The 19,295-nt window shown below is 36.4% G+C and overlaps 2 protein-coding genes across 2 annotated transcripts; one reads left to right on the forward strand and one right to left on the reverse strand.

Annotated features, from left to right (window-relative positions):
* The first annotated feature begins 2,369 nt into the window (after window positions 1-2,369).
* On the forward strand, window positions 2,370-4,342 carry LOC111811524 (expansin-like B1). The gene is made up of 4 exons (XM_023698416.2): window positions 2,370-2,587; window positions 2,918-3,024; window positions 3,115-3,429; window positions 4,013-4,342. The coding sequence occupies exons 1-4, from the start codon at window positions 2,452-2,454 to the stop codon at window positions 4,211-4,213; spliced, it is 759 nt and encodes a 252-aa protein (XP_023554184.2). The 5' UTR covers window positions 2,370-2,451; the 3' UTR covers window positions 4,214-4,342.
* Window positions 4,343-4,593: 251 nt separating this feature from the next.
* LOC111811515 (GATA transcription factor 26) lies at window positions 4,594-10,461 on the reverse strand. Its single transcript, XM_023698406.2, has 8 exons — window positions 9,991-10,461; window positions 8,174-8,545; window positions 7,626-7,995; window positions 7,459-7,531; window positions 7,254-7,357; window positions 6,100-6,286; window positions 5,902-6,004; window positions 4,594-5,139 (listed from the first exon to the last, which is right to left on the reverse strand). Exons 1-8 carry the CDS (start codon window positions 10,028-10,030, stop codon window positions 4,838-4,840), a joined length of 1,551 nt encoding a protein of 516 aa, XP_023554174.2. The 5' UTR covers window positions 10,031-10,461; the 3' UTR covers window positions 4,594-4,837.
* Window positions 10,462-19,295: the final 8,834 nt, after the last annotated feature.

Consider the following 19,295-nt stretch of genomic DNA (forward strand, 5'->3'; position numbering starts at 1 on the left):
TTTAACCATGTAGTGTATGTTTCAAACTTTTTTTCCCTTTTAATTCAATTGAGGAAGGTCTATAAATGTCACATTAAAGACCTACTTGGGTGGTTTGACATGAAATAATTTTGTTGAAAAAAAAATTAACATGATTAATAATGTAGGAAAATCTATGTGTTTAGAGCTTTTTGAAAGACATTGATGCAACCACTCATACCCAGAATTTGAATCAATATTTAAAATTTTGAAAGACATTGATGCAACCACTCATACCCAAAATTTGAATCAATATTTAAAATTTAGATATAGTAGTCGATGATTCTGACATCTAAGATCAAGTCCTTCCAACATATTTTTGTCTATATTAACATGCATCTTACTAGATGACTCAACATAGAATTACTCCAAATAAAACACTTTTAACCATGAAGTTTTTATAATTAACCCACTGAAAATGAAAGTGCATCTTATTAGCATAAATAACGAGTTATGAAATAGAGTTATAACCGTTCTTAAGTCTTTCTTAGTCATCCTATCACGATTCATTTATATACTCTTCTTTTTTCGGAATGTCAAGTTATGAAAGAGAGTTATAACCCCGTTATGTATTTCCACCATCGTTGCAGTGTTTGATTTGATTTTTTCCACAAATTTCAAGAGGCAGCCATTAAGATCGCAAGATGATGAAATGTTGAAGAAAGGAAACAGGCCTATAATATTGATATATAATTCTATATACACAAATGGATGTGATGATTACATGTTTTTCAATGAAAGTTTATCATATTTTAGGTTAGTGCGTTGGAGAGTCACTTGAGGACGGCAGGATTAAAAAAAAGCTCACCTAACCCCATTTTATAGAATCTACAATGAAGTTTCTTTTATGTGTAAATTATCTCTATAAATATGTTTGTCTACTATTCAACTAATCAATGGTATTTAATCTTTGAAGTATTTGATAAAAAACAACCAACTCTTAATGACTTATAGTAAGATCCCACATCGGTTGGAGGGGAGAACTAAACACCCTTTATAAAGGTGTGGAAACCTCTCTCTAGCACGCGTTTTAAAAACCTTAAGGGTAAACTTGAAAGGAAAAGCCTAAAGAGGACAATATTTGTTAGCGGTGGACCTAGGCTATTACAAATGGTATAAGAGTCAGACACCAGGTGATGAGCAAGCGAGGAGGCTCTTCCCCGAAGGAGGTAGACACGAGGTGGTGTGCCAGTAAGGACGCTGGGCTCTGAAGGGGAGTGGATTTGGTGGGGGTCGCATATCGATTGGAAAAATGAACGAGTGTCAGTGAGGAAGCTAGGTCCTGAAGGGGGTGGATTGTAAGATCCCATGTCCCCGTAGGGTGGTAGACACGAGGCGGTGTGCAATTAAGAACGCTGGGACCTAAAGGGGTGGATTTGGTGGGGGTCCCATATCGACTGGAGAAAGAAACGAGTGTCAGCGAGGCTGGGCCCTTTGGTAGGGTCCCATGTTGATTGGAAAAATAAACGAGTGTCAGTGAGGCCGGGGTACACATACTTGGACTCGAAAGTGTATTTTGCCAAAAAAAAAAATTGATTGGAAGAATAGGCAGGCTAACCAACACTCTAGTTCGAGGATTTTTTTTTTTTTGTCGGAATCTTATTAATATCCATTTGGGAATCTTTTTTCATCTCGAAAAACTTGACTAAAACTATGTTAGAAGTCACATATTTCGTATAATGGTACGATATTGTTCATTTTAAGCATAAGTTCTCATGGTTTTACTTTTGGTTCCTTTTGGTTCCTCTGTTGTAAGGTGTCTAACTCTCATTTAGTTTATAACCCTGGTTCATATTCTCATCTATTTTGGTTATTAACTTTCGTTTAGTTCATAACCATTTTGGCTCATATTCTCATTTTGATACCGTATGAGCATTAATGTTGTTACGTCTATCTAAAGACTTGTCTAGCATTGTTTTGAAGTGTGGAGTCATTGTCATTTTGTGTTTGCCTAAAGGCAACTGAGAGTAACTTTGTTGAGAGACTTTGTAATGTGATATAAGAGATACACTTGTAAATACTTTGATTATAGTAATTGACTACCACACGTGGATATGGGAAAATTTCTTCTTTCCAAACCAATGTAAATCTGTGTCTATTTATTTAATTTCTTTTTGAGTATGTGAGTGCAATCGATCTTGCTTCCATTTCCACTTCCACTTCCACTACAACAATTGGGTATCGTAACTTTTTTTTGTTGCGGTATTTGGGGTACGACACCCTCAAATGGGTTAGCAAGTTCCTTCCCTTTTCTCTTAAAAAATAAAAATAAAATCAAATAAAAAAGTTGGCCTCAAAGTCTCACACTTATAAATAAAGGCTCTCTCAAACCAAATGTTCCCAAGAATCTCATCTTTTCCAAAATTCTTTCAACTCCTAAACCATTTTCTTTGAGGATTTTCACAAACACTTTGCTTTTGAGGCCTATACTTAATGGAGATCTCAGTTAAATGTGCCATTTTTGGCTGCCTCTTGCTCGTGCTCTTGCCTATGCTATGCTCCTCTCAAGGCAACTTTGTATACTCTAGAGCCACTTATTATGGCAGCCCTGATTGCTATGGGACACCATGTATGCCCCTTTCAATTCTACCTTTTTCGGTTTCTATTTTGAAATTTGTGCACGTTTTCTCACAATTCTCCATAGTTTTCACATCTTTTTAAAGAACGATTTGAATTCTCTACTTAATTCCATAAACGAAAATGAGTTATAAGATTCCACATCGGTTGGGGAGGAGAACGAAACACCCTTTATAAGGTTGTGGAAACCTTTCCTTAACAAAAGCATTTTAAAAATCTTGAGCCGTGGACCTGAGCCGTTACATGAATAATTTTAGAACGCTAACGTGCAATTTTTTAAAACATGAATGAGGTATGATTAAGGTACTAAACATTCTTTCAGCTGGGGCTTGTGGATTTGGCGACTTTGGAAGGACTGTGAATGATGGCAATGTTGCTGCCGTTTCTTATCTCTATAGGAATGGTTCTGGTTGTGGTGCATGCTACCAGGTATCATTCATTATTATGTTAGCTTACTTTCTAATAAACTATTAGCATAAGTTTAATTTAAGATGTAATTTAATGTTAATGGTGGTTCAGGTTAGGTGCACTAATCCAACATATTGCAGTGATAGTGGAGCCTATGTAGTGGTGACTGACCATGGTGAAGGGGATTACACTGACTTTATCATGAGCCCACGAGCCTTTGCAAAATTGGCTCATCCAAACACAGCCTTTGAATTGTTCTCTTATGGTGTGGTTGATGTACAATTCAGAAGGGTTTCATGCCAATACCCTAATTACAACACGGTCAAGTTCAAGGTTCATGAGCATAGTAGGTACCCGGACTACTTGGCGATTGTCATCATTTATGTCGGTGGCCAAAACGATATCACCGTCGTTGAATTGTGGCAGGTTCGTTTATTCGTTTCACTAAACCCTAAATATCTCGCGATTGTTTTAGTATATATAATTTACTCCTGTTAGAACATATACTTCTCTTGTAATGCAACGAACTTTTGGTTTAGGATTATTGCTGGTAGTAGAGATATCTATTTATGTGAGATCTCATTTGATTGGGGAGGAGAATGAAACATTCTTTATAAGGGTGTGGAAACTTTTCCCTAATAGACACGTTTTAAAAATCTTGAAGGGAAGTTCGAAAGAGAAAGTCCAAAAGGACAATTTTTACAAACGGTGGGCTTGATCGTTACAATTTAACTTGTGGAACTCCGTAAGAACTCACCTCAACACGACAGAGAATAAGAGAGGGAGTAGGGAGAGATTTCTCTGTATTAGTTAAATTGAGTAAAGGACATCCGATCTCTGTGAATACTCTGCCTCTAGGCTGACCCCTACAAAAATAAAAGGAGAATCTCGTAGATTTAAGAACATAAAGGTTTCCCAGTCTCTGTTTCAAGAACTTCTGATGTTATAAGATGTCGTACTTGTTATTGGTCGTTTCTCTAACTAGGGTTTGTGATATGGTTTGATGTAGGAGGATTGCAATGAGTGGAAGGGGATGAGGAGATCCCATGGAGCTGTTTGGGACATGGCAAACCCACCTAAAGGAGACATAAAATTGAGGTTTCAAGTGAGTGGAAGTGTGGGATATGGAAGATGGGTGATGGTAACCAATGCTCTCCCAAGCTATTGGAAGGCAGGAATTGCTTATGATACTAACATTCACCTCTATTAACCCTTTAATTAAACATACCCATTAGCACTATATGTTGTATTATGCATATCATAGTATATGTTATTCATGTGAACGTTTTTATGAAAATTGGAATGTTGGTATCAGTGTAAGAGATAACGTTGTATGAAATATGTGGTTTTAATGATGTTCTTATCAGTGAGACCTCGAGCATATGTATGATCATGAAAGAGATTAGTGTAAACTTGTCGATATGAACATGAGGAAGAGCAATAATATGATCCCTATGTTTCGTGGTGATATGGTTACTACTATGCTTTTGAAAACTTGTCAATACGGTCACGAGGGAAAGTGACGATACGGTCACATTTAGTGATGATATGACCGATAAAGGAAATATTAAGAAAGATGGACTCGACATCTAGCATACAAAGATCTAGGAACTATCAATTCTTCAATACATAAAATTCAAGTATATATATTACAAATCTAGTGTTAACCCTATACAAAATTTTCCACCCAAATTCATGTTTCCATCGTTCAAACTTCATCGAAGGGGTGAAGTGAAAAGAAAACTGATATTCGACCTCGTTTACCAACTACCCAAGCATGTGAGTCCGAGCCATAGTTATTAAGCGCGCATGTTATGAACAGAAAATACAGTTGTTAGTGATGAACAAGATGTGGGTGAACTGAGCTACTACATGTGCTGGCCTGCCTACCACCAGAACGAGAGGTCGGGTGAAGGAGCTCGGCTTGTGGGAACGAACTATTCGACCGTACCTCTAACAATAGACCGTGATCCGAACGTTCTTCAACGAAATGCAAGCAGTCAAACATGTCGTAGCTTCCATCAGGTGGCAAGGCAAATAAGCTTGTAGGACTGAAGCAAGACCCATCATACTCTCCAGGATCCTTATTTTCCTTCATCACCAATCTTTTGGGACTCTTCATGATAGTCTTTACCTCTGATGATGGAAAATATTTACTGAGTATGGTTGAAACCGACCGAACAAAAATTTAAACACGATAGTATTCACGTAATAAAGTCTGCAGCAGATCATAATGCGAGTTTGTATCGGTAAAATCTTCGTTTCGTGCTCATTCTTAAAGAAAGAAATCCACGAGTGTAAATGATCCACCCTACTACTGGTGGGGTACCTGTCCTTAAACTAAAGGAATTTTGGACACAATACTTCGTATCGATAAGGCACATCTCCTTAAACTAAAGGAAATTTGGACAAAACACATGCATCTTAGTTTTACTATGCAGACTACCCTTCAATAAGGCAGCTCTCCTTAAACTATAGGAAATTCGGACAAAATACGTGCATCTTAGTTTTACTATGCAGACTAGTCATCGATAAGGCACCTCTCCTTAAACTAAAGAAAATTCGGACAGAACACGTGCATCTTAGTTTTACTATGCAGACTAGCCATCGATAAGGCACGTCTCCTTAAACTAAAGGAAATTCAGACAAAACACGTGCATCTTAGATTTACTATGCAGACTAGTCATAGATAAGGCACCTCTCCTTATACTAAAGGACATTCAGACAAAACAAGTGCATCTTAGTTTAACTATGCAGATTAGCCATCGCTAAGATGGTGTGTCAAAGTTCGCACTACATGCCATTTAAAGCTAAGTTAGGAAGATACAAGTATATCATCCTGCAAACTGAGAAGAATAAGCATTTTAATCAGATTCAGCAGACAATTTGCTTTCTTACCTGGAATAGTTTGATTGTAGCTCTCATCAGCATTCATGTAGTTACTCGACACCGACGTGTTGGCACGGGAAAGAAAAGGTTCTTTGCTACCATTTTCACATTTCTGCACGTTCACAATACTCGATTAAAATGCATCTTAGAAGTTTTCTTCCTATCGTTCCCATCAAAAAAACCTAATCACTGTAAAATCGGCCTAACCTTCAGTTGTTGATAGAGCTCGACCCATTTGGATTTTGATGAATTAGATAATACGAGCCTTCTCAGAGTCTTGCAGTCTTCGATCTTCGTTCCAAGGAAGGAGGCATCGAAAACGCCCTCGCTAAGCAGTTGTTGGAAGGACATTAAATTCTCCTTGAAATAGGGGCTATCAAACATTCTCTTGAGACTGCAAATAAAACAACAAGAATCTCTAACATGTGATTTTCTTGGACTATCTAGTGTGAGTAAACTAATAGTGTACTTTATTATACTCGAATTATATATGTGAGATCCCACGTCGGTTGAAGAGGGGAATGAAGTATTCCTTATAAGGCTGTGGAAACCTCTCCCTAGCAGACGCATTTTACAAACCTTAAGGGGAAACCCAAAGAGGACAATATCGGCTAGCGGTGGACTTGGACTGTTACAAATGGTATTAGAGCCAGACATCGGGCAGTGTGTCAGCGAGGACACTGGGCCCTCAAAGAGGGTGGATTGTGAGATCCCACGTCGGTTGGAGGGGAGAATGAAGTATTCCTTCTAAGGGTGGAAATCTCTCCCTAGTAGACGCATTTTAAAAACCTTGAGGGGAAGAACAAAGAAGACAATATTTACTAGCGGTAAGCTTGGGCTATTACAAATGGTATCAGAGCCAGACATCGGGCGGTGTGCCAGCGAGGACGTTGGGCTCTCAAAGGGGTGGATTGCGAGATCCCACATCGGTTGGAGAGAGGGGAACAAAGCATTACTTACAAGGGTGTGGAAACCTCTCCCTAACAGACGCGTTTTAAAAACCTTGAGTTGAAGCCCAATAAAGACAATATCTACTAGTAGTAGGCTTGGGCTGTTATAAATAACATCAAAGCTAGACACCGGGCGATGTGGCAACAAGGACATTGGGTCCTCCAGCGGATGGATTGTGAGAACCCACATCGGTTGGAAAGGGGAACGAAGCATTCCTTATAAGGGTGTAGAAACCTCTCCCTAGTAGACACATTTTAAAAACCTTGAGAGGAAGCCCAAATAGGACAATGGGCACCATGTGCAGTTAAATAATGTTGCCCTCTTGAGCTAACTATTTTCCTTTCCCTATTTGGCGTTAGGTAGGGAGGAACAGAAAAGAATCGATAAACACGAACGAAAAAGATTCTTACGTCTCGGGAAATTCAGCGATATCAACCTGTGGTAGGTACTTCATTAGTTGCTGTTGTTCTTCATTTGTTAACCATCTCGCAAACTCTCCGAAGTTCACGACGTCCTAGACATAGAAACAAAGCACATTTGCACTAAGATACATAAATATCTATCAGAATTCACAAAACAAGTTATGGATCCAGCGAACTAAAAGATGCAACTTACATTTATATCTACATCACATAAGGGCGAGTCGTGGTTTCCAAGAACTTGTAAGCATTCGTGACGAGACTCGTCCCTGAAATTTGAAGAGAAAAAGAATAGTGATTGTTCATATAATTGTGTTATGCATTTCCCTTTGTTTTCAATTTTGTGAAGTAGATTGGAGCTACCTGTTAAATCGTTCTTGTTGCTCACTACATACAAGAACAGTTGCAGAATGAGGGGAATAGATATCATTTATCAAGTATTGCTTGTTATCAACTGAAACTGAGCTAGCTTCAGATTCCTCGTCTCGAGCTATCGAGCTTGGATGCCTAATGAGAATGCTTCCATGGCCTATCTCAACAGAGACCATAGGTTTTTCGCTCTCAAAAAGCAGATCGTCCTCGGAAGCTTCGGAGAAATAGGAGGATCTCTGCTCTCGTAAAATACTACATAGATCTTTAGTCAGTTTTTCGACCGGGGATTGCTTTGGACGAGTCACACACGTCCTCTTCCTCGAAGGCACCGTCGTCTCCCACACTACTGACTGAGCTGGACCTTAAGATTGCCAAATGGAAGATAATTACAGTCAGCATTGCATACCTCATTCACTAAGATGAATAATAGAACAAAACCAATTGAGCTATAATAATCAAATATTAAACATAAGATTCGGGCGGAGGGTTTCGAAGACGTTCGTTCTATCGATCATCAAGAATTGTTTTCAGTGTTTAACCTGTCAAATCACTTGCATCTGCACTGCTGAAATGGGCACAACTCTCAGGATTAGATATGGCCGATCCAGAACTCGACCTATTGCTTGTGTCTTCATCCACTACTCTATGGTAATCCTGACCTTGATCGGGAAGCGTCCACGCAATCGATCCATCGGCTTGTTGTAGCTTTCGTTTCAGCAGTTTTACTTCTTTGTTTTTATTTATTGAAATGCTCTTCACCCTGGAAGCCCTGTGATCTTCATATTCATCAGGAACAGTCCGAGCATGCAACGGGGTATAGTTTGTGAGTGTTCCTTTCGTCCTCCATCGGGATCCACACGCATTGCATAACACCGGTTTGTCGGGAGGTCCATTACGCCAAAGAGGAGTGCCTGTCCCAGCATTTGGGCATTAGATACTCAGAAGTAAAGATTCTTAAACTAACAATCAATGAAACTGTAGAATTTTCAATACAACAAAGCAAAGAACAAGAGTTGTTCCAACTTTTATCCATTGTTTCATAAGAACTCAATAAGTTTCTGGTAGAATAATGCATGGAGATGGTATAACATGTTGCCCGACTTATAAAAAGTCGATATCTAACTACCCGAGCTCACGTTACATAGAGCCGTTGTGTGACATGAGGTAAGCCATGGTAGTGGTCAATGTGATGAATAACACTTCCTTATGAAACTTTTAAACAAAAATATAGAATCTTCTCCATCGACGCGCCCGGGTCGTTTTAGAACCATAAATATTGGCTAGCATAGTTTACCTGATTTCAGTAAAACTGTAATCCTAGAGCTCTACTAATACTAAATGAACTAACAAAGAAACCAGCACAAAACCATTGAACCTTTTGCTATGTCAGGAGAGTTCAGAAACCTAAATGTTGAATCACTCAGGGTGTAAATGGTGATTAAACTCAACATCAAGGTCAATTACAACTCATGAGAAATGATGATGCAAATTCAGAAAGCACACAACTCAATATAAAGGTTAAGCTCACGGCATGAAAGCTGTTAGGAATCCCGACCCTTGGCAATGGTATGATCTTGTCCACTTTGAGCATAAACTCCCATGGCTTTACTTTTGGTTTCCCAAAAAGGCCTCATATCAATGGAGGTGTATTCCTTACTTATAAACCCATGACTCCCTCCCAACAATCCTCAACAATCCTCAACAATCCTCTCCTTGAACAAAGTACACCATAGAGCCTTCCCTGAGGCCTATGGATCCCTCGAAAAGCCTCCCCTTAATCAAGACTCGACTCCTTCTCTAGAGCCCTCAAACAAAGTACACTCTTTGTTCGACACCTTCGAGACTCACAATTCCTTGTTCAACATTTGAGGATTCTATTGACATAGCTAAGTTCAAGGCATGACTCTGATACTATGTTAGGAATCCCGACCTTCCACAATGGTATGATATTGTCCACTTTGAGTATAAACTCCCATGGCTTTACTTTTGGTTTCCCCAAAAGACCTCATACCAATGAAAATATATTCCTTACGTATAAACTCATGATCATTCCTAAACTAGCCAACGTGGGACTCCCTCCTAACAATCCTCAACAAAAGCATTCACTCCTTAAGGAACTCAGCTCAAAAAAGAGAAAGTGAAACATTCAAACACTATAATTCAATCTTTCTTTCATAAAATCCTCTCCTAATTCACAAACCCAATGAAGAATTTACAGCATCAAACAAACAAGAGCATTGTGAGAACAAATGTTTAACAAAACCAAGCTGAAAAATCAACACTCATTTACAAAAATTACAGAGAAACCAAACAAGAAAGTAAAACAAACACACAAAATAAAGGAACAAGAACTCACTTATAACTCCACAGTGACAGCAAGGTCCATGCTTCCCCATATCACTCTGTTTTTTCCCTATTTATTTAAAATATTTGGTTGAAGAGTGAAAAAGAAAATTGGAACAAACTTTGACTTAAATAACTTATTCATACACACCCAACAAAAAAAAGAAGAAAAATATGAAACATGATTGTTTTGTTAAAAAACTGTAAGAAAACAGTCATGGATTACAAAAACAGGCATCTGTACAACAAACCCAGAAGGGGAAATTCGGAGAAAGAAAGCAAAAACAGAAAAACAGAAAAACAGAAAAACCCAGAAGATTTGTATGTCCAAAAGTGCAAAAAATGAAGAAGAAATGAAGAAATTGAAATGGGTTTTTGGGTTAAGAATCGGCGAATTCCAATGGAGAAGAAAGGAGCATTGAAGGAATCTAATAAATGGGTGTGGAAAAAGAATGGTGAAATGGTTGGGGGAAGAAGGGGGTGGGGGTGGGGGTGGGTTGAAAGAGAGGCCCTTGTGACTATGTGCTATTATAAAAAATTCTTTTATTGTTTAAAAAATAATAATAATAATTAATTATAATAATTATTATTCAGCTTTTCTTTATGTTTTGGTAATTAAAACAATTTTATTTCCAATTATACATTTATTTATTTTATAAAAAAAAAAAATAGAGTTTTAAATATCCAATTGACTGTGGACTTTTCAGCTTTCAACCCTCTGAAGTCTTTGCTAATTTTCTTTTGGTCAAAAATACCCCCAGAATATATATAAAAATATATTTAAAAGATTATATCAAAATAAAATATTTGAGATATTAAATATTAAAAACATAATGTTAAAAGATATTTTATCGGTTGAATTTATTGATTAGTTACCATGAACGGAAATTTGATGTAAAATACTAAAAAAAAAAATCTCTTATAAATGTAAAAATAACTCGTCAGAGTTATAAGGACTTAAATGTAAATTTACTTAAAACGTCATTTTCTATGGTAACTTTTTAAAGGGGTCCAAACTAAATTTCGATAGGCGTTGGTCCTACATGTCATATAAAAGTCATTAAACGATGGTTGATGGGAAGATCTTGACCGTTTATTATTTTAAAAGGGAATTGATTGGGAAATGAAGAGGGTTAGGCATATATATATATATATATACACCTAAAGTAAAGTCACCAACTTAATTGCTAAGAAATTAAAGAAATTAAATGATGTTTTTGAAAAAATTAAAAAAAAAATAATAATAAATCCAAATGAAGTATTATAAAAACATAATTTTATGAGATAGAATTCACTCCTTTTTCTGTATAGGGTAAGTTGATAAGTACGTTCAGTATATTGATGATTTTTGAACTTGAACAATGGGCTTCATCCTTTCACTGGCTCGAGAGAAACTTAGCTTATGATTGAATCATAAATTAATCGTTTATTAGAGGTACTTAAGGGGAAAAATGTAATAACAAGATTGATTTGATTTTTAGTAAAACTTTTAACAAATGAAGTTCAACTTTTGGTTTGAAGTGGGTAATCTATAGTTAATGAATGAAAATTGATTAATTAAATAGTTTAATTGATTTTTTATCCATTTTTCTATTAAATATATTAAAGGTAAAAGTAGAAAAATATATTTAATTGGTAAGTGTTTAAATTAATATTTAATACGATATATTTTTATTGCATTTGATATATTTGATATTAAAAATATATATTTAAAATTGGATTGAAATTGAAATGGGTTGAATATGTATTGGAATATTTTATGATATTTAAATATAAATTAAATAAAGTATATATTTTAATACATTAGATATTAATATATTGTTTCAAATCGTGAAAGATGGTCTCAAAGTTAAGAATCTCACTCATCTCTCGAGAATAGAGAATTCTCTCTAAAGATCTCTAAACAGCTCATTCTACATGGTTTTTGTTTCAAGAGGTTCTCACCAGTTTTGATTTTGTGTTCGAGTTGCAACGATTTATGACAAGAGATTCAACGTTGGAGGAATTAGAGTAAGAAAATTAAGATCTGTTCATTCCCTACACAAGATGTGTTGAAGATAGTAGTGAACGCACTACGCTGATATTAGAGATTCTCTAATATAAGCAAATGAATCAAATCGTTAACCAAATTGAATGGAAAAAGCATACGAAAATAGACGAGGAATGAAAACTTACCACAAGTTGTGTGGTGGTCGTTGGATGAAGAAATGCCTACAAACTACACAATGAAAAATGAATGGTCAATCAAAAGAGCGATCATGATCGAAGTCGAAAAGGCTAACCATCGACACGTTGAGGTTGTTATCAAAGTTGAAGAATGACGAAACAAAAAATCAAATGGACATCAAGCTCCACATTTCAGATGATGTCACTTATATAGGTTTTTCATCTCATCCCGTGTGCACAACTATAGATTTAGAGATCTAGAGTCGCACTCTTATATACTATAGGATAAGTTGTGTCCATCGATATAACTACTCCACGTAAGTCGATCTTTCACAAGATACTTGTAACTATAGCTGAATCAAAAGTTCGTTTTACCCCTTATGAATACATCTTACACCTCAAGTATTATTCATCCTAAAATGAACACTTTCTTTATAGTCCAATCATAAACAAATTCCATCTTGAAGGAGTAAAAGTGTGAGGCTCAATTGTTCAAGTCCCGAAAATCAGATTTAAGAGAACTAATCATCTATTATCTTATATGGGAATGAGTAAATTTCATCTCATCAAACTTAAGTTCTTGCCTTTTTATTTGGTCAACCCTCCAAAATGGGAAACTTACTACATTAGGGGTAAAAGTCACTCTTACGCTACAAATCAAAGGATAAGCCCTCACACGCTAGAGTTCATGACTCGCTCAAAATTAAAATAATCCTTTTGTAAAATATTGATATTCTCAATTAATAGATTTATAAAGAGAGATTAAATATTTTGTGGTATGGTCATATAGAAACTTATTGTGTATGATACCTCTATTCACAGATCTCTAGATAAATGATTTGGATCAAACTATTTGTAACTATTACATTTGATCATGATAATATAGGACGTCATCCGAAATAACATAGGTCTTCATGCATACAAAGTCAAAATGACGAAAATCTCAAAAAATTTCCCCAACGCTTTTCATTTTAATGGGAGTGAGAATATTGGCTAAAATCACTGTATCTAAATAGTGGTAAAAGTTCTCCATTTATAATCATTTATCGAATCAAATAAATTACAAATTATATGAAAAGAGCATAATGGGGAGAGTAATAAATGAATACAATATATTTTACTGTAATAAAAGGGAAAATATGATAACTATGGTAAGTCATAATGGAAGGAAAATATATAGATATTTGTTTATAATAAATAGTCAAATATAATACCTATCGTGAATCATAATGAAAGGCTAAATATCATACAAGATATTTGCTTATAATAAACGGTCAAATATGATACATATGGTAAATCATAATTCAAGGCTAAATATTCTTAACACCACCCCGAAAGTGAAGCTTGGATTTAAAAAATTCAAATTGAGATCGAAAAATACTTTTTGTGAAGATATCAGCAACTTGGAGATGGGAAGGTACATATTGTGTGAGAAGTTTGCTAGTGATAACAAGTTCCCGAAGGAAATGATAATCTAGTTCAACATGTTTGCCCGCTTGTGAGAAACGGGATTAGAGCAAAAAAAAAAAAAATAACACTTTTGTTGTCACATAAGAGTAAGGGCCGCTGTGAGATAGGGATCTTAAGATCATGCAAAAGATTAGTAACCCAAAAAAGTTCAGCAGCTGTCATGGCAAGTGCACGATACTCAGATTTATAGCTGGAGCGTGAGACAGTAGGTTGCTTTTTGGCACTCTAAGAAACGAGATTGTTACCAAGATAAATAGCTAGTTGGATGTAGAACGACGAGTATCGAGACAACTAGCCCAGTTAGCATAAGAATAAGCCACCTAGCGCACTAGGAACAATGGATGGACGAAAGGTAAGACCAAAGTGGAGTGACGAAAGGTAAGACCAAAGTGGAGTGTTCCCTTGACATGGTGAAGAATGTGTTTCACAGCAAGAAAGTGATCTACTGTAGGGGCATGCAAAAATTGAATGACAGAACTGACAGCATGAGCAATATCTGGACACGTAATGGTCAAGTACTGAAGGGCGCTAACCAAAGATTGGTAGAGAGTAGGATCAGTGAAAGGAGAATCATCAGCAGTTAAGTGATGAGAAACAACCATGCGGTGTGGACTAGTTTGCTATCGAGCAACTGAACATGAGTAAAAATATCTCGAGCATATTTTAACTGACTAATAAAGAGACCATCAGGAGTGGGTGAATCTTCATGACCAAGAAAGTAATTAAGAGAACCTGAATCCTTGATAGCAAACTTAGAATGAAGCTTGCAGTAAAGCTGACAATAAGAGATGAGTTGTTTCCGGTAACAATAATGACATCAACATAAAGAAGCAGACAAATAAGATTAGATTGCTGATGAAAGACAAAAAGGGACGTATCAGCGCAACTACAAGAAAAATCAAGTGAGAATAAATTAGCTAAAACGCTGAAAATAGGCACAATGAGCTTGCTTTATAGAGGGTTTTCTTTAATAGACAGACATGAATTGGAAGTCGATGATCAATATATCCAAGAGTTTGTTCCATATGAACATTTTCAATAAGAGTGTCATTGAGGAAAACATTTTTTACATCAAGTTGCCGAAGAGGTCATTTATTTGTTAGGGCAATAGAAAGCACAACACGGACAGTGGTAACTTTGACAACCGAATTGAAAATGTGAGTGTAGTCGAGATCAGGTACCTGAGCATAACCTTTGGCAACAAGATGAGTCTTGAAACACTCGACGGATCCATCAAGCAAATATTTAATATGAAATACTCATTTAGAGCCTCTCGATGTTGGTGTTGGCAAGGTGAGGAACCAAAGTCACAGTGTCATTTTGTTGTAAAGCTTGAATTTCTTCATCCATGGCAGCAACCCAAGCAGGATTCTAAACTGTAGATTTGAATCCTTTTGGCTCAGTGGATGCAAGAAGAGCATAAAGAAGTCTAGATGAGCCCAAAATACCAAGATGTGCTAAATGACGAGTCTTGAAGATACCATCTTTGGCTCTTGTGATCATAGGTTGAGAGCCAAAAGAAGAGGAATCAACAATAGGTTCAATAGAGGTCAGATTAGAAGTCGAGGGTGTCAAAGAGGAACCTACAAGAGAAGTATCAACCTGCAAAGACTCATCCACAAAATCAGAACAAATATCACACGAAAATGAGCTCGATCGAGGAATGAGCAGTGAAGAAGTGGTGGGGGGATGAATCTATATAGTAAAGACGTGGTTCCAAGCAATTTGAAATATGAAGAGAGGAGAGAGGTTGGGCGTAGGAGCTAGGGACAGCAGGGAAGTGAGTTTCGTCAAATTAAGCGTGGCGGGTGATGTATAGCTTAGTGGTGGTGGGATCAAGACAATAAAACCCTTTATGAGAGGGACTATAACCCAAAAAAATGCCAAGAATGTTGCAGGGAGAATCGGCATATAATCACACAAGTAAGAATAAACACGACAATCAAAGGGATGCAAATTGTCATAATGCGGAGAGTAGTCATAGAGGAGTTCAAAAGGTGACTTACCTCCAAGAAGTGAAGTAGGCAACCGGTTAATAATATAAGTTGTAGTGCAGAAGGAGTCCACCCATAAACGAGGAGAAAGATGGGAGTGAAGGAGAAGGGTCAAGCCTGTCTTAGTCACATGAAGACGTTTTCTCTCAACATAACCATTTTGAGCAAGTGTATATGGACAAGAGATTTGATGGTGGATGTCAAAAGTATATAAGTGAGTTTTGAAACAAGTGCTAGTAAATTCAGCACCTCCATCACTTTGAAAACCTTGATACGAGCAAAATATTGATTTTTCCCAAATTTTTTAAATTGAAAAAAAATATCAAAGAAATCATATTTAAATTTTAAAGGGTAAATGCAAGTGAATGGAGAATAATCATTAATAAAAATAACATAGTAAAGAAAATCGAAATTGGATTTGATGAGACTACCTACGTTCACTACGAAAATAAGGGAATCGATGACTTTTTGTAAGCTGACAAGTACTACATAGTGATGGAGAGAATAAAGACATAAAAGAGAAAGATGACCTTTTTTAGTTAAAAAATAAATAATATAATAATTCACATGACTCAGGCGAGCATGCCATAAATCATATGAAGCACGTAAAGATTTGTTTCTAAGTATAGAAATAAAGGCAGAGTTGTGAGAGAGGAAAATCATACATTAATTTACTAATTGAAATAAGTTTTTTAGTGAGACGAGGAACAACCAAGGCAGTGAATATATGAAATAGGAGAAAGAGTACTAGGATAATGGGTAGGAATGCACTATTTCCTACGATCACAGAGTCCTTACCCATGTAATTTTTAGACTGACCCAAAATAGATGGGTTGACAGTCATATGGGCCGTAGCCCTAGAGTCCAAAAACCAATCAGCAGCTTCGAGTCCAGCAATAGAACAAGACGTGTTGAAGGCTTCAGCAAGGTGAGCATGAGCAGAATCAGGCCAAACGTACCATGGTTGCAGCGGTCAGCATAATGGCCCTCCGTGCGGCATATTTGGTAGCGAGGTGGTCGACGACCCTGATCTGAGCAGGTTCTTTCTCAGTCGGAATAGTTGTTATTATGGGAATGAGAACGACTAGGAAGCAAGGTGACTTCCATGGGTGCGACCACGATTAGTGACTATGAATGTCGTAGGAGTGGAGTCAGAAGACTCAAGGGAGCGCTGGAACAACTCAAAACTTTCATCTTTAGAGACTAAATCTGCAAAACAGGGGAGAGGAGTGAGAGCCATCTGAGCAGTAGAAAAAGTTTAAAAATCGGTGTCAAGGCCAGTAAGGAACTAGTGCACTTTATCAATGTCCTCGACAAGTTTGCCAATGACATGAAGTTGGTCACCGATTGTTTGAAGGTACGGGCATACTCAGCAACAAGTTTGGTGTTGCGTTTCATCAGCTACAAGTCATTCTTGAGCCTCAGTTCACGAGCTTTTCGAATGATGGTTGAACATAGTTTCCAACGCAAGCTAAACGTCACGTGCAGTAGAGAGACCAACGAAGACAACAATAACTTCCTTGGTGAGAGAGGAGTAGGAGTCAGAGAAGCCATTGATCGACTTCTTTTCATGCCAAATATTTGGTGTTAAGTGTTCAGGAGGTTTCTAGTTAAAAGTGAGGTGCTGGAACCATAGTTCCATCAACATAGCTCACTCAAGGAGAGTGAGAAGTTGGCTTTTCCAAAGAAGATAATTGGAGAAAGAAAGTTTGAGGGTGATAATATAGATTAGAGTGTTGAAAGTAAGAATATGAACAAGAATTCGAAAGTCACCGAGAAAAAAAGGATCAAGCTGTTAAACCAAAAGTGATTTGATACCATGAGAATATTTGCTAAAACCATCCCATTTAAATGGTGATAAGAGTTCTCTATTTATGATTGTTGACATAATCAAGTAATAAATTGATAAAATATATATACCTATAATAAAATTACAAATATGATATTTATGGTAAACCGTAATGGAAGGCTAAATATCATACAAGATAGGAAGGTCCTGTATCTTGCAACTTTGCGGGAAAAAAAAAATCTCAATCCCACTCCCTAAAAATCTCTAGCTCTCCCCCAACTATCAAGTTCTTCACATTTTCCTCAATTTCTTTGGTTTAGAACGAAATTTTGCATTAGTATTCCAAATTCTAGGTTATCGAGAAAATACAATCAAAACAGCTAAGAATCGATTAAAAATGGCTAAAAATTCGAAGGAAAAAGGGGAAATAGGGTCATTACACCCTTGGGGAGTCTCAACTCTATTTTTACGACTTCCTCGGTTATTTTGTGCATTTTGAACATCGAGATATGTTTAGTATCATCTCAACGCTAACCTCTCGAGTCTTGTGGCTTAATTTCGTATTCTTTCACTTGAAATCATCCACTTTTGTGTAATTAGCTCTATTATCTCTATTATTGCCTTCAATTCTAGAGAGAGGAGAATGTGTAATGCAAAGTTTAGTGGGCACATGGAGGAAGATTAAACTCCATAACGAAGGTAATATAACATATTCTTTAATTATATTTAAATATAATATCAAAAACTTATAATATAAATTCATTTTCCTACCTCATTAAAATAAATATAATTATTAGGAACAAAATCATTTAATTAAAATATCAATTTTATAAGTTTTCACTCCTTCTTTAGTTCAACACGTCAGATAAGAGAATTCAAATCTCTGACTTTTAATTAGTCAAATGCATATGCTTAACTATAGTGATGTTCAAAAAAATAGATGATCCGAATAACTCGATCCGATCCAACCGGTATGATTTGGGTTGGATTATTAATTTATTTGTGAAAACTTTATGAATTGAATTTAGGTTTTTGTTTATGATACAATAATCTATGCATTTATTTATTTTATTTTTATTATTATTTATTCTCCGACTATTCTTAAAAATAATTTTTAACTATTTGTAAAGTAATTTTTCAAAATATATATTGAAATTGAGTTGTAAATTGCAACGACTATAATTTTCTATTAAAATCAAGTTAGGACGGCATGAATAACATTATAATGTGTGAAAATTTTATTTAAAGGAAATATTTAATAGCTCGATCATGGATTCACACATTTATTATAAAATCATTAAAATAATGTAGCAAAAAATAAATAATACTAATTTAAATAAACTAAAGAAAATAAAGTATTTGCTCGGATCTAAATTAAGATCTATGAAAGAAAAACAACGTGGATGCATCTACCCTAATTTTAGTCTCATGATCGTCACTACAACGTTGTCATTCGTGCAGAGGGGCGTGAGGTGAGAGCCATTTGAGCCGTAGAAATGGAAATAATAATAACAGGGGAGAGGGGTGAGAGTCATTTGAGTGGTAGAAAAAGTTAAAAAAAATTAGTGCAGAGTCTACGAAAGAACCAGTGCACTTTATCAATGTCCTCGACGGGTCTGCCAATGGCATGAAATTGGTCACAAATTATTTTGAAGGTACGTGTATAACTGAGACTGATGGTTGAACATAGTTTCTAACACAAGCCAAACGTCACGTGCGGTGGAGAGACCAACGACAACAATGGCTTCCTCGATGAGAGAGGAGAGTAGGAGATAGAGAAGCTGTTGGTTGGCTGCTTTCCACGCCAAATATTTGGTATTGAATGTTGAGGAGGTTTCTAGTTCAAAGCAAGGTGGTGGAACCACAGTTCCATTAACATAGCTCAGCATGTCTTAACCC

The sequence above is a fragment of the Cucurbita pepo genome, chromosome 15, assembly GCF_057944985.1.
Source record: "Cucurbita pepo subsp. pepo isolate OVF chromosome 15, ASM5794498v1, whole genome shotgun sequence".
Classification (NCBI taxonomy): Eukaryota; Viridiplantae; Streptophyta; class Magnoliopsida; order Cucurbitales; family Cucurbitaceae; genus Cucurbita; species Cucurbita pepo.